We start from the raw sequence: 17,536 nt of genomic DNA, 5'->3' as shown, positions 1-17,536 counted from the left end.
AAATTCACCATAAATTGCCATTTTCACCTGTTTTGGCACCATGTATGTCTGTAACAAGGCCAAACATTCAAGGGTATGTAAACTTTTGCTCAGGGCCATTTGGGTGATTTCTGTTATCATTATTATTTAAAAAAGAGCCAGATAACTATGCGATAATGACTATGCTTCATATGATCACTAACCTTAAATAAAATAGTTTTTTTGCATGATCAGTCATATTTTCAAAATGAATGCCAACAATTTCTGCCAGGGTATGCAAACTTATGAGCACAACTATACCTCCCCAACATATCCAAGAACACCTCATTGAGGAATGACTGGAACACGACTGGTGCCTTGTCCAGTCCATACGGCATGACCAGTTACTCGTAGTGGCCCCGCACCGTGCTGAAGGCTGTCTTCCACTCGTCTCCCTCCCAGACATGCACCAGGTTGTAGGCGCACCGGAGTTCCAGCTTCATGAAGAGGCACGCCCCCCTAAGCTGCTCGATGACTGAAAGGACAAGCGGCATCGGGTACCTTTACATGTTGTTCAGGCCCCATACTTACACTGAACAGAATTATAAACACAACACTTTTGTTTTTGCCTCCATTTATCATGAGCTGAACTCAAAAATCTAAGACTTTCTCTATGTACACAAAAGGCCTATTTCTCTCAAATATTGTTCACAAATCTGTCTAAATCTGTGTTAGTGAGCACTTCCCCTTTGCCGAGATAATCCATCCACCTCACAGGTGTGGCATATCAAGATGCTGACTAGACAGCATGATTATTGCACAGGTGTGCCTTAGGCTGGCCACAATAAAAGGCCACTCTAAAATGTGCAGTTCCATCACACAGCACAATGCCACAGATGTCGCAGGTTTTGATGGGAGTGTGCAATTGGCTACACACCCCGCTTCCGGCTCTGCACCTGGGCTGAGGCACACCCCTTATGGAAGTGCCCCATTCTCACAGCAGAACAGGCACAGACACTGTTGACTCCACTATTCGTTCTCCACTGTCATGAGCCTCATGATTCCCAGTTACATGGGCTCAGGTTCCGGCTCCACCTGGGAGGAGGACTGATGGGTGCAGCGCGCCAAAACGTCTCGGAGCTGCTCATCAGTGAGAAGGGGCACTAAGCGAGCGCTTAAAAGGAGAGGCAAAAAGGAAAACAAGAAAATGAATAGAGAATTATGTTTCTATACTTCATCTGAATCTCAAGCAAGGCAGCACCACAGTCATGACAATCAACAGAACCCAATAACCCGTGAGGTGCAAGTGACAAACAGGGGACTTAAAAAAACCCATAATTACTGATGAGGTGCAGGTGTGTCAGTGGGGTGCACTGCTGCCATCATCTCCTTTGGAGTGCCGGCGAGGGAGAGGGTGCACAGCGTCACACGGAGCAATGTTCAAGCTAGTGTTGTGGAAAACCAAATCCACCACGACTAAAACAAAAAGCCCTTCAACTCAGGAACTTGTGAATCCAAGTGACTTTAATGAAAATCATAGGAGAATGACAGACATTAAAGCCCCTGTATCTTTATACCAAATCTTCAAAATATAATCTGACCAACCATCACGCCATCTGACCATCCTTCTTTGGAAGTTCCCCTTAGGGCGGAGTTTACCTCTTGCCCCTCATCACTTCCTGAGTGTCCTTAACTTAACTTGAAGATCTCATGGTTAATGTTGGGGTCACACTTTCAGTGAACCCAAGAAGCTGTAAATTTCAAGGCCATAAATATCTTGACACAGGATGCTGTTCTGCTGAATTGCACTATTACTGGTAAACCCCTATGGAGCGTCAAGACCAATTGTCCCAATCTCAAGGCCATATGTTTTCTGTTGTCTTACGAAAATCATGTCAAACACAAAATGATGACACAAACAACTTACTTGAACTGATGCAAGTCTGAACTGTTGGTGAAGTTAACAGCAACATAGGCGGGCATTTTTATCTTTTAGTGCTTCTTGCTTTGTCCAGTGGTAACAGGTATGAAAACCACCAACTAAAACAGACCGATCTTGGGCAATCTACCCGAATCTACCTTTATGAGATTACAATCTACACAAGTGCGCGTGAGTGATTTTCTGTTTTTCTTAAAACTTGTTCATGTTTCAGAATAAACCAAATACATTAACAAATTTGTATGTGAGTGATGGGAAAATAAAAATACAAATTCACAAATTAAATGTAAAAATGTGTTGTTTTGAGAATAAAAAAAGAGACTTCTCTACAAGACTTTGTATTGGAACTGTCTTTTTGGGCTTGATAAGCCATTGGTTGCAGTACCCATTCTGATCACCGAGCCCATGAATATAATCATATATGTGCATCCCAATCCTGACCCTGGCCTCTAATTCAAGACTTCTAGGGAAAATCTTATGACAATGGCCATCCAAATTGGACTGATTTGTTCAGGCCCTTTCCAGGCATTTCTTCCATGTTTGTTCAACGTAGTCTTTGCAGCCCCCGTCCCCATGGACCCTGTTCCCATGGACCCTGTTCCCATGGCTAACAGAATTTTGGGTGCCTCAAATATCTCTTTCCTGTCCAGAGATATACAGCTCTGGAAAAAATTAAGAGACCATTACAAATGTTTCTTAAATCAGCATCTCTACATGTATGGCAGCCATTCCATTCCAGTGTCGGTTAAATTCCAACACAGACACCCCTCATTTTACTTAATGAGGTACTGATTAGGTGATCACCTGAGCCAAATCTAATTTAATGAATAAAAGTATAAAAAACACTATTGTGGTCATCACTGTTCTCTTGCATTAGGACCAGCCGGTTGGCATAAACAGTGCAAGTAGTACCTCAAAGATAATTGTAATTAAAAAAAAATATTCAGCATGACAAAACGAGTTAAAAAGAAGGTATCAATTCTGCCTTTACTGGCATAGGGATACAGTGAGCGTCAGGTTGCTTCCATCCTGAAAATTAGAACAAGGTCAAGCAACAGACATTGGGGACAACAAAGCTACAGACTGGCAGATGGCAAAAACGACTGTCCACTGACCGTGATGACCGTCAACTCATTCGAATGTCACTCAACAATTGTAGGATAACATCAAGTGACCTACAAAAAGAATGGCAAACAGCATCTGGGGTGAAGTGCGTGGTGAGGACAGTTCGAAACAGGCTCCTAGGGGCAGGGGTGAAGTTGTGCAAAACTAGAAAAAAGCCCTTCATCAATGAGAAGCAACGAAGAGCCAGTCTGAAGTTTACAAAATACCATAAGGAATGGACCATAGAGGAATGAAATAAGCTCTGTCATGGAAATCAGATTTCTGTAGATTATTTTCACAAGTAAAGCTTAATTCAAGATTTACAAACCTGGGGCAGTTAACCACACGCTTAGCTGAGTCATTTCAAGATCTCTCCGTTGATCTCAGGCCTATATACATTCAGTACAGCCCACTGTGTTCCCCTCCCATGCATGGTTAGTTTACATGTCTCATCAGCTTCTCTGCAAACTTTGGCTTAGAAAGATAAAATGTTTATAGCCCTTGCGAATTTTTGCCCAAACTCTAGCTATCTGTTGTAGGCATATCCTGTGAGCAAACAATGGCCTTACTAAATTACTGGATTATACTTATGATTTCAATATGATTTCTGTGGAAAAGGTTCCCCTTTTTAATACAGACATGGACTGTTCCGATGCCCCCTAGTGAGTTGGTTTGCGCTATTCCAAGCGCAGGAAATAGTTACGGTGGACAGTGAGAAATATGAAGGGAGTACTTTACTTCAGATCGAATGAAAAGGACCTTGCTTGACACATTAGGTGTAAGTATCAAGTGTGCATTCATATACCAGTAAGTTAACTGTTTACCAAGAAGCTGTATATTGCATGTAGCATATTTGGAGTTACAGACAAGTATGACGCCGTTTCGTAACTGTGTTTTTCATTACTGCTACAAGTGTTTGCTAATTCTTAGGAATGTAGTTGGTGAAGTCAACGTTCTCATATAGATACATCCTTATACTATGTTTATGGGTGTAGCAACTTAATGCTGTGTAGTCACTGTCGTTTGTTCATAATAAAGGCTCTGTGCACCAGCGAAGTGACGAACTTCCGCTTTTGTCTAGAAGTCGGCATTGCAGTTTCCAGCTATCACCCGCGTCGACCAAAACTTCAAATCTTTGAATTGTTGTATATATTGGTTTTCAGAAGAAGAAAATAACTCTTCAAAATGTATAATGTTTCTTGAGCATCAAATTGATAACATCAGTAGGCTAGCTATTTTAGAATGTTTTCTGAAGGATCATGTGACACTGAACTAATGGTGTTAAAAATCAGCTTTGATTACAGGAATAAATGACACTTTACTATATATTCACATATAAAACTGCAGTATTATTGGAATAATATTTCACAATATTAGTGTATTTTTGATTTAAAAAAATATAGCCTTAGTGAGCATAAGAGAACATAAAAGTTTGAGAAACACTTTTTAAAACTTTTCACTGGTAGGCTACTGTGTGTGTATTTATGTTTCTGTGTGTATATATAATTTAATTACTTCTACTACTACTATTATTATTATTTTTATTATTATTATTATGTATGTGGAAACTCATGACTCAATTAAGTCAAAATGATTTAACTTTTCAAATTTAATTATGTACTATCGAACATTCCATTAACCACACAAAAAAAAATTCCTTTAAAAACTTTACAAACTGTCTTCAAAAGATACCACACAAAACAATAGACTTGAGTGCAAACTTCCATAAAATAGCACACTACTTCTCCTAACAGGAGTAGGAAAACAAGAGTTTATGACATACAAAATGTTCAACAAAAATAATTAAAAAAATAAATAAAAAATACAATCAGGAGGCACTGAAGTGAAGATAATTGTTTAGTCAACAAATTATGTGATGACAGAACATCTTCGTCAATTCTACTTTAAAAGTGTACTTGCCTCGAGGATAGTTTAGCTGTTTTCTTGCCCAAAATGCTGAAGTTACATTTAAACTACAAATTGATGGCACATATGCACAAATCCATTTTGCTCATAGAGAGTGGCAGAAAAAAAAAAGTGACATAGGCCTAATATCCGAACAACATGACATTTTTATTAAACACTACAGGACTACAAGAAACACTGATAAGAAGTTGCATGATTTTCTATTAAATCATCTTTATTAGCATCTAACATTTTAGAGATTGAATAGACAAAACCGAAATCTAATGCTCATAGGCTATAGGCTACTGACTAACTTCACACAATACAGAGCTGTCTATAACTATTTTTGATCTTGTGACCATTGATTTATCTATTTTATTCAGTCAGCCTTATTTGTAGCCTATAGGTCTAATAAATATTAACATTAATTTGATTTAATTTCTGATATTTTAAAACCCAACGCAGCACAAACGAAAATTGTAATGGCACAAACCAGCACAAATGAAGCACAAACGAACAAGACTATTTTGGGTGAATTTGGAGCATGTGGGGGGGCTGGTAACGTCATCGTCTATAATTCAATGTTGAATATTTTAAAACCCAATTTTTACTGGCAAAAACAAAGCACAAACGAACAAGACTATTTTGGGTGAATTTGGAGAATGTGTGGGGGCTGGTTGACCTCAGATTGACAAGAGTCAGTCAGTGATGCTGCCCACTAGACCACAACAGCACATAACAGGAGGGGCACTCATACTGAAGACGTAGACGTAGAGATTAAGTACAGGAGATTAAGTACTATGGAGACGTCCTGGGGGCATCCTTACCAGATGCCCGAACCACCTCAACTGGCTCCTTTCGTTGCAAAGGAGCAGCAGCTCTATCCGAGTTCCTCACGGATGGCTGAGCTTCTCACCCTATCCCTAAGGGAGAAGCCAGCCACCCTTCTGAGAAAACCCATTTCAGCCTCTTGTACTCACGATGTTGTTCTTTCGGTCATGACCCAGCCTTCATGACCATAGGTGAGGGTAGGAACGAAAATTGACCGGTATATCGAGAGCTTTGCCTTCCGGCTCAGCTCTTTTTTCGTCTCAACGGTGCGGTAAAGCGAATGTAATACCGCCCCCGCTGCTCCAATTCTCCAGCCAATTTCCACCTCACACCCTCTGGTCCCCCTTTTTGAACAGGGGAACCACCACCCCAGTCCGCCACTCCTTAGGCACTTTCCAGGACTCCCACGCAATGTTGAAGAGGCGTGTCATCCAAGACATCCACTCCACATGCAAAACCTTCAACATTTCTGGACGGATCTCGTCATTCCCCAGAACTTTGCCCCCGGAGCTTTCCCCGGAGCTTTGCCACGGTCTGTCGGTACACTGCAACCTTCTCCGGAGTCCTCCGGGATAACATATCCTGGAAGGCCTCCTTCTTCAGTTGGACGGCTTCCCTGACCACCGGTATCCACCAGGGTGTTTGAGGGTTACCGCCCTTTATGCACCAAAGACCTTTAGACCACAGCTCCCCGCCGCAGCTTCGGCAATGGAGGCTTTGAACATCGACCACTCAGGTTCAATGCCCCCAACCTGGGAGCTTTTCTGGGATGCCAGAAAAGCTCAGCCGGAGGTGTGAGTTGAAGATCTTTCGGACGGGGACCTCCTCCAGATGTTCCCTGTTCACCCGCACTACCTGTTTGGGTTTTCTCGGGCTGTCCAGAGTCTTCCCCCACACCCTGACCCAACTCACCACCAGATGGTGATTGGTTGACAGCTCCGCCCCTCTCTTTACCCTGGTGTCCAAAATATGCAGTCTCAGATCCGATGACACGATCACAAAATCAATCATCGACCTTCGGCCTAGGGTGCTCTGATACCATGTACACTTATGAGCATCCGTATGTTCGAACATGGTGTTTGTTATAGATAATCGATGACTAGCACAGTACTCTAACAAGGACAGAACAATGCCAGATTAATGCTTTTGCATTTTCAGTTGACAAGCAGTTCCATTAATGCATCTGGGCTGTGTCCAGTCTTTAATTAAACAGAATCATACTCAGCTGCATAACCAGGTGGACATAGACAGGGAAAATCAGGTGGGGTGTGGGCAGTGTCAGCACAAATCATCAGGTAGGAACTTGATATGCAACACAACCAGGAGAACTTTGGACTGGGATGTACATTTTTTAAGATTTAAGACATATAGAAGCCAATGTGTCTCGTCAACCCCGTTACAGTATTCAACCCCATCACATTACAATTTTAGGTTGAAAATGTTTTAAGATAATTAAATGAATATCTTTTGTTACGTTTAGTCTGCAATGTTGAGGGCAATCTGAAGAAGATGAGATTTTAGTTCAAATTCAGAACTAAAAGGATGTATTTATAAGAATGATGAGCCCCCTAACACACAATGTGTCTATGTCAGAAATTAATATAGCAAAAATGATAGATTTTACACACATTTTATATTGAGCATTAAGTCAATATTGATTTTATTTAAAGAAGAAATTAAGAGACCACTGCAAAATAATCAGTTACTCTGGTTTTACTATTCATAGGTATGTGTTTGAGTAAAAATACTGAAAACATTACTCCCAAATTCCAAATAAAAATGATGTCATTTAAACAGTGAAGAGTTTTTTTCAACAACAAAATACTATTGTTTTAACTTAAGAAGAGTTCAGAAATCAATTTTTGGTGGAATAACCCTGTTTTTAAATCACAGTTTTCATGCGTCTTGGCATGCTCTCCACCAGTCTTTCACATTGCTGTTGGGTGACTTTATGCCACTCCTGGCACAAAAATTCAAGTAGCTTGGCTTTGTTTAATGGCTTGTGACCATCCATCTTCCTCTTGATAAAATTCCAGAGGTTTTCAATGGGGTTCAGGTCTGGAGATTGGGCTGGCCATGACAGGGTCTTGATCTGGTGGTCTTCCATCCACACGTTGATTGAACTGGCTGTGTGGCATGGAGCATTGTCCTGCTGGAAAAACCAATTCTCAGAGTTGGGGAACATTGTCAGAGCAGAAGGAAGCAGGTGTTCTTACAGGATAACTGTTGTGTTTTCTGTTGATTATTAACTTGTTATTTGTTATTTTCATTATTTACATGTTTACTTTAAACAAGGGCTACAAATGTTGCAAGTATCAATTATGGAGAAACAGTAGCCTAACAGTGTAGTGCCTCTTTAAGAGAAGAGTGAGCTGTGAAACATGTGACCAGTGTTTACTGTGTTTAAAAGGAAGCGCGTTTCATTCAGTTGTTATGACTTTCAACCCGGTGTGCAGCCACTTGGTAAGCTCTCTGTTTTCTTGTCTGTTTATGAAGTACGCTTCATGTTGTCTACTGTCGCCGTGTTATATTGTTGTACTGCGTTTACGTCCATTGAACGTAAGATAATATTTATACTATGCTCTGGTAGATCTAAGCAGTTTAGCTTACTGATAAATATAACGCTATGCTCTATAGTTATAAGTTGACGAGGTGGCAGCCGTGGGACATGGAGCCAACAGTTTAACCTTATAACCTTTCTATACCATACGTGTCTATTTGTGATTATTTCTTAGCTTTATAAATGTTTGAAGTATGAATCGCGGACCGGTATTTCCTGGTTTGCTGTGGGAATTGTGGGAGCTGTAGTTTTCTGCTTGCAGAAGACTTTTTGCATAGGTTTGGTAGGATTTGAGTATGGTGTATAATGTTCGAAATATGAAGCGTGTACTTGATGATTATGAAATATGCTATTTATAGTCATATTAATATTATTGTGTACTTGATAAATGCTATTTATTGTTGCTTATTATTATTGGGCTATTGAGGTAAACTGATGCGGGTTGTAGGTAGTATGTTTGAAATGTTGTATTTTGTATCATTTCAGGTTTATTACCTGCTGGTTATTCTTTATGGAAAATAAATAAATTAATCTGAAACGCTGAGTAATATCCTTTGTACACTGGGTTGCCCTTTCCGTGGGGAGATAACGGAACAATAACCTTGTACTTGGCTTGATTCATGCGTTCTTCACAAAGACAAATCTGCCTGACTCCAGCCTTGCTGAAGCATCCCCAGATCATCACCAGTCCTCCAGCAAATTTCACAGTGGGTGCGAGACACTGTGGCTTGTAGGCCTCTCCAGGTCTCAGTCTAACATGGTGTTGGGCAAAGCTCAAAATGTGACTCGTCAAAGAAGATGACCTTACTCCATTCCTATACGGTCCAATCCTTATGGTCTTTTGCAAACTTCAGCCTGGCTCTTCTTTCCTTCTCATTGATTAACTTATTTTTTCTAGTTTTGGATGACTTCAGCCCTGCCCCTAGAAGCTTTTTTCGAACTATCCTCGCTATGCACCTCCTCCCAGCTGCTGTTTGCCATTCTTTTTGTAGGTCCATTGATGTCATCTTACGGTTGTTGCGTGACATTCAAATGATTTGATGGTCATCTCGGTCAGTGGACAGTCGTTTTCGCCAGATCCCAGGTTTCGGGGCTGTCGCTGGGCAATACAGACTTTCAGCTACAGATTGTCTATGGCCTAGCCAGTCTCAGGTCTGGAGACTGGCTAGGCCACTCCAGGACCTTGAGATGCTTCTTACAGAGCCACTCCTTAGTTGCCCTGGCTGTGTGTTTTCAGCCACGACCCATCTTCAATGCTCTTACTGAGGGAAGGAGGTTGTTGGTCAAGATCTCGCGTTACATGGCCCCACCCATCCTCCCCTCAATACGGTGCAGTCGTCCTGTCCCCTTTGCAGAAAAGCATCCCCAAAGAATGATGTTTCCACCTCCATGCTTCACAGTTGGGATGGTGTTCTTGGTGTTGGTGTACTAATCCTTCTTCTTCCTCCAAACACAGCGAGTGGAGTTTAGACCAAAAAGCTCTTTTTTTGTCTCATCAGACCACATGACCTTCTCCCATTCCTCCTCTGGATCATCCAGATGGTCATTGGTAAACTTCAGACGGGCCTGGACATGCGTTGGCTTGAGCAGGGTGACCTCGCGTGCGCTGCGTAGTGTGTTACTAATAGTTTTCTTTGGTCCCAGTTCTCTTCAGGTCATTGACCAGGTCCTGCCGTGTAGTTCTGGGCTGATCTCCCACCTTCCTCATGATCATTGATGCCCCACAAGGTGAGATCTGGCATGGAGCCCCAGACCGAGGGAGATTGACCGTCATCTTGAACTTTTTCCATTTTCTAATAATTGTGCCAACAGTTGTTTCCTTCTCACCAAGCTACAGGGCTTCTTAGTCAAAAACTAACAGGTCTGTGAGAGCCAGAATTCTACCTGGTTGGTAGGTGATCAAATACTTATGTCATGCAATAAAATGCAAATTCATAATTTAAAAATCATACAATGTGATTCTCTGGATTTTTTAATTCCGTCTCTCATAGTTGAAGTGCACCTATTATAAAAATTACATACCTCTACATGCTTTGTAAGTAGGAAAACCTGCAAAATCTGTATCAAATACTTGTTCTCCCCACGGTATATATAATACATTTTTGAAGTTTTCAATATTTTCTGGAGACAACTTTGGCAGCAGTTACAGTCTCTACCATCTTTGCACATGTGAATTTTTTTTATGTCGGCACAACAAAAAAATTTCAGAACAAACTATGCATTTGTTTTAGCCCATTGATGCAGCAATTTTGTACAAAATAATAAATAAGAACAGTGGACTGAGCATAAAAAACTGTAGACTGAGCATTAATAAAGTACTAAAAAATATATAAAAAAATATGTAAGGTGCAAAAATTGTCCATTTGAGGGTTGTGGGTGTATGTGGGGAGCAGGCTACAGTCAGTTTATCTCCGGGGGCATGTTCTTGAGGCCTACTGCTGTAGGAAAGTAACTGTTCTTGTGGCAGGTTTTGGTCCTGATAGACCTCAGCCCTCTGGAACTTAGGGTGAGTGAGGTCAGCCCCAATCTTTGCCGCTTGCCTCCACGTCCTGGAGGTCTGTTGGTCTTGTAGAGACGGCAGATTTCAGCCTCAGCCTCTCTGCAGAGCAGATGATATGCTGCAGCATGCCCTAGTCCTCGGCAGTGGCTGCATTTTCACTTAAGAACCTCGAAATACAAAACTTGTCCACGACGTAAACATGTAAAAATTGAGAGAGCATGCAAAGACTGATCCGCGCATGCATTTTAGGCTCAGAGCAAAAACCTTTTCATGGTAAAGGCTCTCACTATAAATCTGAAAATACAATTTGCTGAATTTATACAAATGGAATTTGTAGAAATGTTTGGTAACAGAATTGCGAGTTTGTAAAATGTGTTCAAACTTCATCGTACAAGTTTGCCTAATATTGCTTGCAAGCACAAACTAAATGTACAAACTTTCGAAGATAAGCTTGCAAGCACGTGCCTAAATGTACAAGTTAGCAGATTACGGATTTGAGCATCAGACATGCGACCGCGGCCGTCAATATACAACCAGACATGTTGTGACACAAGTGCACAGAGTATTGACATGTTTAATTTTCCATAGTTTTAGAGTTGTTCAAGCAGTTGTTCAACTGCTGACCTGAAGAATTGAGATGGTTTTGACAAAAAAGAAAATCTGCTCATCCCAAATTGACTAAGAACTTAAATGTTAACAAACACACATGAATGAATGCGTTATGTTGATTTGACTGTCCCCACAGCTCTCTGGGCACCTCTTCTGAGCAGCCTCTTGATTGATACCTTGAACTCCTCCGTCTTCAGAACATATATGATGGGGTTCAGCATGGGAGGCAGTACTGAGGTCAGGGAGTAGTTGATGATCCGTATGTTGGAGGGCATAAAGGAGAAGATGTTGATGATACTAATTGGAAGGTAGAATATGGCCACTAGTATCAGGTGTGAGGTGCATGTCTTTATGGCTCGGTGTCTGAGAGAGGAGGAGAAAGAGGGGAAAAAAGAAAGGGGTGGTGAGAGAGGAGAGGTAATGAACAAGAGAGGGGTAGAGGATTAGGTGAAAAACTATTGTTAGTACGGTAAAACTAAAACCTGAGATGTGGACTCAAGTCTTTTGACTTGGACTATAATACAATTAGAGTCACACTTTGCGACTTGAGAACTGACCTGGTATAAGAAAAAAAAAACACTTGCAACTCGACTTCGACTTGATGCCTATGACTTGTGACTGAACTTGAGCTGTAGGACTCAAGATACTTTTTAAAATCTTCCCAGCACCTTCACTCAAAGTAGCATTTAGCGTTCAAAGTTAGGTCATCAATTCCGACAAGATCGCGAGCAAGCTTTCATGGAATCTGGATTGGTTCTGAAAATCATTACATTTGGATTTGAGGACTATGTTGTGGTGGGGAAGAAAATGACAGTAGTATGCAAAACATGAAAATAATAAAATTACTGATGAGATAGCCAATGCTTGTTAGACACCTGAAATCCCACAAAGATGGGTAAGATTTAAATTAAGGCTGTGCTGTGCCTAACAAGCTAGCTAATGTGAGGGGATGTCAGAATGAAACACTGTTGAAATAACATTAGCGACATGGGGAGATGGGGAAGATTTTATATTCAAGGAATTTCCTGGCGATTAGTTTAGCAACAGTAATTCATGAAGGGTTGTACAGTGAGTCCTACCATTCTGATTCACCATTGATATTCCCATGGCATCTCCTCATTTCTTTAGCTGTGTTTCTGGTAATATTCTCAAATTTACTTGAATTAAATGGCTTTCCCCGATCTAAATTCATGAAGACATGAGGGACTTGTGACTTTACTCAATCTGAGCTGTGGAACTTGGGAATTGCTTGAGACTTACCCATTATTACTTGTGCCTTGACTTAAAGGTTATGACTTGGGACTTGCTCAGGACTTGCAAAAAATTGACTTGGTCCCATGTCAGACTAATACTAATACAGAATAATAATCATACATGCCTTTCATAACAAATCTTTATTAAAAGTATATCCACTAATTTCAATGCGATCAATATTTCTGAAAATGTTTCATACTATAGAAATAATTATAAATTACAGGATTTTATTTATTTAAATATGAGTAAATATGTATTTCTGATTCTATTCCGTCTCACCTGTCCTTGGGAAGTGTGATGGTGAAAAGGGCGTGGATGATACAGATGTAGGATGATATGATGAAGATCATGGGAATATAGAGGACTATAAAGGGGATGAGGTATGACATCACATGGTTAGGGAGTACATCAGAACAGGGGGCTGCCAGGCTGTACAGAGGATAAGGGTCACAGAAGTAACTGTCGATCACCACAGACCTACAATACAAGACAGCACATATTTACTCTCCATATACTGTCCAGTAAGCCTCAAGATGACAGGTGAGAATTGTTTCCCCCTGAGAATCTTTATTTGAGGCATAAAAAAGCATTTTCAGGGAAAAAATTATAATAAATATAAATAGTTAATTATGAACAAAATAATAAAATTATTAATTACTGTAAGGTCTTTGAAATATATAAGGCAAGATAGTTAGTTAATTATCTATTCTGTCAATCTAGTCTGTCATTTTAAGCCATTCCAATGTTGTTCTTGTCTGTTATTTTTTACAGACTACATTGTTAACTATATGGCCTTGTAAATCTCAGTGCCAATGTTTTTTTAGTGATAAAGAAAATCGGAGTGCTGCCAGCATAATATCCTGCTGCTAAAATAACACAAATTAAGTCTTGTTTGGCCATCACTGGTGTGAGGTATGTTTTGTAGCATACAACATACTAATCATGTTCCTACGCTGAGATCGCTATCTACAAGTTTTACCCTAGCCTACCTTTGGTTTATTAGAGTTTGCGCCAAGTCTTTCTCTGCTTTTGACTGTGCTTTTCGTATACCGACCAGTTTATTGTTTTTGGAGAGTCTGCGTTTAGCTTGCTCCTTTTGTACTGTTGCCAAGTTCTTACCTGGATTACATGTTTATTGACCACTGCCTGTTTTCCTGATCAAATCAATTGCCTTCCTCTGGATTTGTTTATTAAATCTATCTTTGCACACTTTGAAATTGGGACCATACATCTGCTTCTGAATTGTGTTCTTAGAATTATAGTATTTAGAAGTTAATACATTTTTAATTTGAGTCCCAAAAATATATTTTCAAGGAACAAAATACTGCAAATAACAGGATAGAAGGGATATAGTTCATGTCAAAGTGAAGTCACACATCAATCTGGTATTCGATGCAGCGCCGGTGCTCATTCACACAGCATTTATGAATCCCAGGGACAAATAACATGACACACTCAACTAGTTCTCCTCTGGTTGGGAAGTGTCTAGAAGGTTATGTTTATCATTTAGGTAAGGGCAATTCATAAATGTTCTCGTGAATGAGCACTGGAGCTGCATCTAAATGCTCACCCTCATAGAGTTTATTCCCGCTGGGGAAGCTAAAAAACAGCTGTATCACCATGTCACTTGCTAACTTGACAAACTGTTTTCAATACTGGAGAAATCATTTAGACACTACCATTGGTGGTAACCACCTGGATTATAGTGAGTCTGGATGGATGTGTCCTTCCCTCATGCTTGCTGGAGCAATGCAACTGTCTGCATTTTGAGAGGGAAATAACTAACTTTAGTGTTGTCAGTATGTGACAGATTTAACATTACTGAATCTAGTATCAGTGTGACTGCTAAATCCCTTCTACATGTTTTTCCACTGAAACAATGACATTAATATCCAATGTTGTTTTTTCTTTCTTCAAGTCAATTCGGGTGTTCCATAACTGTCCGTATGTTATAAAGAACAGACGTGTGTAACATTTTTATCCCAGCACCGTTCTGAGATTCAAACCAGTAACCTTTTGACTACTGGTCCACCTCATTAGCCACTGGTGTACTTACCCACAGAAGGAGAAGTGTGAGATGAATCCAACAGGAAACAAAACGATGAACACAGCAAACACCCAGGCAGCACCAGTCAGCTGAAACATGGACCTGTGATTCACTAACGTGTGGTACCTGCAGTGGAAAGAAGCTGTTGAATATTAAACATGTACATGCAAATAAGCAGATTATTTTATCCAGAGTGTGAATTACAGTTGTGAGTGCACATATGTTCATATACTTAAAGAGGAAACCAGGCAAGCCTAGTTCAGCCAGCCCGCAATAGAAAGCATTGATCAATGATGAGATTCGAACCTGGGTCACCCACATGAAAGGCTGTGTCTATAACCACTTTCCAGATTTTTCACACATTAACAGCACGCCAAGTTTCAATATTTCATTAGACACCATTAACCATTGTGTTAAAGTGAGTAATATTTCTTATTACGCTAAACTCCACCACAAGTTGCATCACTGAACTATGGCCTTTGCCACTCGCTGTTTTAACAGCTTATTAGCCATTTGTGAATGACATTGATATAATAACTACTGCATTAATATAGGGGACGATTTCTGACTTTTTCGTCAAGTGAAACGATGAGAGAATCATGTTGTTAGCAAAGTTTTTGTCTATCCTGAAGAAATCCTAAGAGAAAATTAGAAAATCCACCCGAAATAGTCACAATATAAAAGTAAACAGTTTCATTTTAGGCTTCCTGTAGCATAGCTACTGAGGGTTGTAGCCAGCACATTTTTTGTCTATATGGAACAAATTCTCTTTTGCCAATGGCCGTTTTAACAGCTAATTAGCCATCCGTGAATGACATTGATACAGTATCTATCAATGAAGGTGATGATAACGGACTATTTCATAATGTGAAAAGATGAGAATATTATGCATTTTGACTGTGACAGGAGTAGAATGTGGGACCTGTTGTTCTGTAGTCCGCATCTCTAACCACTAGGCTGTTTAACAAGAGGTTGGCTCCACTTAGGCAAGAGGTTGGCTCCACTTAGGCTGCCCAGCAAAAAAATTAATCAGAGGTTCAGTGAAATCTGCCATTGCAATGTCTCAGCAACCTATATGTTGAGTTGACCAGTGGATCATGATTACATCCTAACTTATTTTTTAATTAGTTTTCAAATGTCATGGGACAGTGTTTTTCACTTGGAAGTCAATACATTTCAAAATACTCACACAAGGGTTCCTTAGGCATGCAGATTTAATTTACTTCCCTTAAATCTGAATTTTGTATTACTTCATGTATTATCTGAGACCTGAGTGGACAGCAGATAGCCACCAGTCTGTCGTAGGAGAGGATGGTGAGGTTGAAGGACTGCATGGTGAGGAAGAGGAAGACGAAGAATAGATTTGAGAGGCATTGGTCGTAGGAGATGAACTGTCTGCTGAACAGGAACATATCCAGGAGCTTGGGGACCAAGGCAGTGCTCTCACATATATCGGTGAAGGCCAGGTTGAAAACAGCGATGTACATGGGGCTGCAAAGCAAAGTCATGATATTATTATCACCTTGGGGAAACATTATTTGGCCTGGGTAAGACCTACAGCTCCATCATACATGGAGTCACACAGGACTAATTAACAAAAAGAAGAACCAGAATGATCAGTACATTTTCATCTGTAAACTTTAAAACAGCAACCAAATGGAGACCAGTGCACTGGACCTACTATTGCTTTTCGTCTTAACTGAGAGGGATTTCAGTAACCGTTTAGAATCCCTGAACTGATGAGGGCAGTCTGGGTGGAGTGTACCAGTAGCCAGGGATTTGCTCTGCTCCCAGCCCTTTTTGTATGTTGTAGAGTTTACCTGTGGAGAACGCGTGCCATGCAGATAACAACCATGATGATGGTATTGCCCACCTATATACAATACACACAAAAAACTAAAGTTTAACACAGATACTAATAATTTTAAGAAGCAGGTCTGGCAGTAGCTTTTTGCTTGACCTGGACTTACCAGAGAGAGGATGTATACAAAACAGAGGAAGACATAGTAGTAATCCATGTGGGGGATCCCTGTGAATCCACTGATGTAGAAGTAAGGGGGTCGGATGATGGTGGTGATATTCTCTGTCAGGCTAAGGTCAGAGGTCAGGGTAGTCATCCTGACTGGTGGTGATCCGATCTCTAGCTGGTAATAATCTGTGGAGATACATTATCCGAGGATACATTATCACTAACAGAAACCATAATTTAAAAAAAATATATTATCATGAAATAATGTATCAACAAAGCTATTGTTTTTTTCAAATTCAAATTGTTTAAAAACAACCTAATAACATCATATTACATTAAATGTACACTATTACTGCATTCAATACCAGTTTCTGCTCAGTCCAAATGTGAAGGATTTTTTATGAAAATACATTCATAAAAATAACAGATGAAAAAATAATAATATTAATATTTAATGAATAGGTGTAACAGTGTAAGGCTGGTGTAGGCTTTTTGTTTCTTCCATTATGTAAACTGATACCTGGTGAACCCAAAATACAGGAGAAAACATTATATAGTACATAATGCAAATCCTATAAAATAGTTTTACCCGGTTATTTCCTAATTTATTTTCAGACTGTATCCAACTCTTTGTCTTGGTGAAGTCGGTTGAACTGAAGACCAACTTGTGGGGCTTGCTCTGAGACTCCCTCTACTATTATACCTGCAACACCATGGTGAATCTGTAGTGGGATTTCCCATGTGGTGCACTGTGCTTGTTGATGACATGGGTGGATTGAGCAAACTAGGCATGTTAAATAAAAGAAGTGTTCGAATTTGTTGTTCAGTACAGTTTGCCCATGCGTTTTCCCAAATGTAGC

At 40.2% G+C, this 17,536-nt stretch overlaps 1 protein-coding gene across 1 annotated transcript; it reads right to left on the bottom strand.

Moving 5' to 3' along the window:
- Positions 1–362: 362 nt before the first annotated feature.
- On the bottom strand, positions 363–16,824 carry LOC105008090 (olfactory receptor 146-like). The gene is made up of 7 exons (XM_013134675.3): positions 16,678–16,824; positions 16,528–16,580; positions 15,977–16,198; positions 14,717–14,833; positions 12,940–13,137; positions 11,555–11,769; positions 363–493 (listed from the first exon to the last, which is right to left on the bottom strand). Exons 1-7 carry the CDS (start codon positions 16,822–16,824, stop codon positions 363–365), a joined length of 1,083 nt encoding a protein of 360 aa, XP_012990129.2.
- Positions 16,825–17,536: the final 712 nt, after the last annotated feature.

This window comes from Esox lucius, chromosome 7 (genome assembly GCF_011004845.1).
Source record: "Esox lucius isolate fEsoLuc1 chromosome 7, fEsoLuc1.pri, whole genome shotgun sequence".
Taxonomy (NCBI): Eukaryota; Metazoa; Chordata; class Actinopteri; order Esociformes; family Esocidae; genus Esox; species Esox lucius.
This window is presented reverse-complemented; position numbering and strand designations above follow the sequence as displayed.

What these genes read in the sequence shown, in the direction of transcription:
- LOC105008090 (XM_013134675.3), bottom strand. Translation starts at nt 16,824, where the DNA reads ATGACTACCCTGACCTCTGACCTTAGCCTGACAGAGAATATCACCACC. An exon ending in ATCACACTTCCCAAGGACAG is followed by an intron (nt 11,770 to 12,939) that starts GTGAGACGGAAT and finishes CTCCTCTCTCAG; the next exon opens with ACACCGAGCCATAAAGACAT. An exon ending in CAAGAGGCTGCTCAGAAGAG is followed by an intron (nt 494 to 11,554) that starts GTGCCCAGAGAG and finishes TTGTCCTTTCAG; the next exon opens with TCATCGAGCAGCTTAGGGGG.